Genomic DNA, 4,500 nt, shown 5'->3' on the forward strand with positions numbered 1-4,500 from the left:
GCTCGGTCTGCGCGCCCCGGGGCTCCGGTGAGGGACGCACCGCTTGTCGGGCTCACCCGGCCTTTCCCTGCCTCATCTCAGCCTCACCCGACTGCCCCTGCTCGGGCTGACCCGGCCTTTCCCTGCCTCATTCAGCTTCACCCGACTGCCCCTGCTCGGGCTGACCCGGCCTTTCCCTGCCTCACCCGCCCTATTTCAGCCTTACTCGACCGACCCCTGCTCGGGCTCACCCGGCCTTTCCCTGCCTCATCTCAGCCTCACCCGACTGCCCCTGCTCGGGCTCACCCGGCCTTTCCCTGCCTCACCCGCTCCATCTCAGCCTTACCCGGCCGACCCCTTCTGGGGCTCATCGTGCCCTTCCTTCCCTGCCTCACTCACCCTATTCCAGCCTTACCCGACCGACCCCTGCTTGGGCTCATTCTGCCCTTCTCTGCCTCACCCACCCTATTTCAGTCTCACCCAACTGACCCCTGCTCGGGTTCATCCTGCCTTTCCCTGCCTCACCCACCCCATCTCAGCCCCACCCGACCCCAGAACAGTGTCCCCAGCTGGACCAGTGCCCGTCCCCCTGTGCTGGGCACTGCTGAGGCCCCTCAAGTGCCATGCCCAGTTCTGTTCCTCACTACAAAACAGATATTGAGGGGCTGGAGTGTGGCCAGAGAAGGCCATGGAGCTGGGGAAGGGGCTGGGGAGTCGGTGCTATGAGGAGTGGCTGAGGGAGCTGTGGGTGGCACTTAGTGCTGTGGTTTAATTGGCAAGGAGGTGTTCAGTCAAAGGTTTGCCCTGCTTGGAAGTCTTGTCCAACCTTAATGATTCTTTAATTATCTGCCTCACCTGACCCTGCTCAGGAAGCATTTGGACAACATATGGTGGCATTCATGGAGCGTTCTTATGCAGGGTGTTCTCAAGAGTTGGATTTGATGATCCTTGTGTGTCCCTTCCAGCTCAAGATATACTCTGATCCTCTGATCTCTCTCTCCTCAGCTCTGCAGGTCCCGACTCCAGCCTGAGCCTGAGCCTGCCCCTGCCACTCGACGTGCCCTCTGTGCTCTCCCATCCCTCCTTCCTCGTCCCCACTGGTTCCAGCACCGGCTACAGCATGGTCCCCTCCCCTCCCTCCTGCCACAAGCTGCTGGTTCCCCACCACCCCATCCCTGCCACACACAGGGACAACCCAACACCCTCCACCTCTGCCAGCCACCCCTCACCGCTGGCCACCTTCCACACCAGGATTGCACCTCTTGGCCAAAGTGGGTCTGCACCTGATGCCTCCAACAGCCCGACACCCCCCTCATGCCATGGTGGCAGCGGCCTCGTGCTCTTCGGCGCAGGGCTCGTGAGCACAGCCTTGTTGCAAAGCCTGCTGGAGGAAACTGGCTGCTGCCTGCTGTATGTGGTGGAGGATCAGCTGGAGGAGGTGGAACGTGCCTTTGGTGCCAAGGTCCCGGCTGGCACCAGGGTGCTGCGGCAGCAGGATGCCACCATCGCACTCAGCGATCCGCGGTACTGACCAGGGCAGGGGGTTCCACACAAGCCTTGCCTTCCTCTCTGGGAAACTCTGTAGCAGCCCCAGACTGTGCCTAGGGCCACCAGCTTCTGCATGTGGCTCTTCTTAGGCTGGAGGGTTCCATCCAAGCCTTGCCTTCCCCTCTAGGAAATTCTGTAGCAGTCCCAGACTGTGCCTCTGGCCATCCGTGTGGGAATGAAGGACCCTTTTGTCACCTACCCATGGGTCTTTCAGGAGTCTCTGAGAAGCTTAACTGGGCTTGCATACCCAGATTAATGGAAACTTGGAGGTGTTTAGGTACAGGCAGTTTGTTAAGAAATTAAAAAAAACCCAACATTTTCCTCCATTCCCACAGAGCAATAATAAGTGGCACCTTCCCTGCTGCTTGCCAGTTTCCCTGTCTCAGAGCAGTCAGCTGAGTTTGGTGGCTCTTGGAGCTCTGGAGATAAGCAAGGGTTGGTGTATATAGGGAGGATTGTGGCATTTGAACTGAACAACTGTAACATCACTGAAGTGCTGTTGCTGTCAGGTCTAAAATATTGCAGGAGCAAAAGGCAGAGCTTTTAGGAAAGGCATATTTGACATTAAAAAATAAAGAATCACAGGAAGCTAAGATGCATTGATCAGCAGCTCTACCACATAAATACTTCGGATTTCTCTGTGTGTGTTAACTGTCGGGATTTAAATCCTTTTTAAAGGAAACATTTAAAAGGCTTTCTCCTTGAAGATACAGGAAAAGCAGTGCAATTCCTTTGTGCCACTTGTGATTTTAACCTATGTGTGTCACTATATTTCATCCTTGAAGCAGGCACTGAGTTCCTTCTATAACCCAGCTGGCTCTTCCAGAGCAATGGGGTATTAGGTTTTTTTTAGCTGTAACCAAATAGAGCTTTTGAGCATTGTTTGATCTCGTGAAAACCTTGTCCTTACTGAAGATCTCTCTTGATTCCTGCAGAGTTTCTGGAGCCATTATTTGTTCCCCACTTGACAAAGCCCCTGAGATGGTAAGAGATGCCTTACGAGCAGGTGAGAGGAGCAGCTGCACATTCAGCTTTTCCCTGTGCCCGTTGATGTGCACTTGTGAGTGTGTTTGTGTTTCAGCAGCAGCCCTGGAGCTGTGCAGGCTCTCAAATTGTGTAATTAAAGTGACTGAGATCCCTGCTGATGTTAATGGCTGGACACCAGTGGGATTTGTGCTATGCTGGTCCCAGTATGACTGGGCAGTGTCTCATCCTAAAATCCCACCAGGACTCACAGGAAAGCTGTCACCAAAACAGTCCCACCCCTGGGACAGCTGAAACCACAGCAGGCAGGCAGAAGGGGGTAAATGCCATCAAAACCAGAAATGTAATGAGCTGTTACTGCAAGATCAAGGTGTTTTGTGCAGCTGTGTCTCCCCTGAGCCCTGTGTGTGTCCTGTTTTGCACAGGTAAAGGTGTGTTCTGCGAGGGGCTGCCCAGCTTGGACAGACAGACAGCAGAAACCTGTTTCGATGAGGCTGACAGATGTGGGAGGCCACTTGTGTGTGGGTTCTACAAGTAAGACCAGTGGTTTTCCTGTGATTTATTCTTGATAAAATCCCATGTCTGGAAGCAGCACTGATTCCTCAGGCTTTCCTGACTTGGTCCTCAAATCAGCTTGGTTTCTCCTTGAGAGGAATAGTAGATTTGTCTTTCCAAACAAGCTGGTAGATAAAACTAGCACTGGGACAGAAAATAAACAATGGGAAGGATTCCACTGATTAGTGAATGGAAAAAGATATTTGCTTTTACAAATAAACTTTTAAGTTTGCTGATTAGTGAAATTAGACATTGAAAGATGAAAGAAACAGTAGGGAAGAAAACCCCCTAAATTCCATAAGAATTAAAAATTAAAAGGGAGGGTTATACATTAGAGGGAAATCTTCGGTATCAGGTGTTTTGGGAAGTCTGAACCTCTCAAGTACCTCAGCCAATGGGGAAAGAGAGAAGGGAAATGTGGTTGAGAAATTGAGATGAAAAGGAGTTTGCATCCTCCAAAAATTGGAGAGATCCCAGGGGAATGCCCCATGGCCTCTCCCTTTATTCAAATAAAGTAAAAAGGACTCCTCTGACTCCTTTTTGGACATAAACCTCTGATGTTTGTGGGTTAATTTTCCTAACAACCTTATCCTTGTTTCCCTTGGAAGGCGCTTTGACCCAGCCCTGCAGTTCCTGTACAAGAAGGTGCGGGACAGCCGGGCCCTGGGCAGGATCCACCGGATATCAACCATCAGCAGCCTCTATCCTGCAGCCTCCCTGGGCCTGCTGAAAGCCTCAGGTACCCAGCAGCTCCCTGCTGAAGGGTCTGGGCTTCACTCAGAGTTGTGGAATGGTTTGGGTGGGAAAGGACCTTTAAGCTCATCTGTTTCACCCCCTGCCATGGGCAGAGACACCATAATCAGATGAGGTTGATCCAAAACCTGTGCTGGAAATGTCTCTGTATTCTGTGGGAATTCCCCTGGATTTGTATAGCCTTAAGATCCATGGGGAGGAGCATTTGTTGAGGAGTGTTTTCTTTACCAAACTTCATTTCTGTGTGGTTTTTTTTGTCCCTTTATTAGGTTCTTCACTGTGGGGGCTTTTTATACCATCACTGTGCAATTCTGAAGTGGCTGTGGGTTTCAATATGGAAACATTAATGCCCAGTTTTGGTTCTTCCAGGTGGAATATTTTACAATGCTGCTGTGCACGACATAGATATTATCAGTTTGCTGTTGGGAGAGAGTGTGCCAGATACAATATTTTCCCTGGGCCATGCCTTCTGTGCAGGTAAGAATGAGTCTTTTAATGGTTCATTGGGTACCTCTGGAGTTCAGGGTTAAAACTGGGAAGAAAGAAGGAACGAGACCATTATAGCCATGACAATTGTTCCATCATGGAGCAGCTGAATAAACAGGCTGGTGGAATGTAAGGCAGGTTCCTTGAGGGTATCTGGCGAAGATCTCTGAATCTGGTGAATCTCCTGCTGATGTG

At 51.1% G+C, this 4,500-nt stretch overlaps 1 protein-coding gene across 1 annotated transcript; it reads left to right on the forward strand.

The window, feature by feature from the left end:
* Nucleotides 1-6: 6 nt before the first annotated feature.
* On the forward strand, nt 7-4,296 carry LOC115949038 (inositol 2-dehydrogenase-like; the record flags this gene model as incomplete). The annotated part of the gene is made up of 6 exons (XM_031065237.1): nt 7-27; nt 985-1,503; nt 2,463-2,533; nt 2,937-3,045; nt 3,675-3,805; nt 4,189-4,296. Coding segments are annotated over exons 2-6 (823 nt in total), but the record flags the coding sequence as incomplete, so codon positions are not given.
* Nucleotides 4,297-4,500: the final 204 nt, after the last annotated feature.

Source organism: Geospiza fortis, unplaced genomic scaffold, assembly GCF_000277835.1.
Source record: "Geospiza fortis unplaced genomic scaffold, GeoFor_1.0 scaffold297, whole genome shotgun sequence".
In the NCBI taxonomy this organism is placed as follows: domain Eukaryota; kingdom Metazoa; phylum Chordata; class Aves; order Passeriformes; family Thraupidae; genus Geospiza; species Geospiza fortis.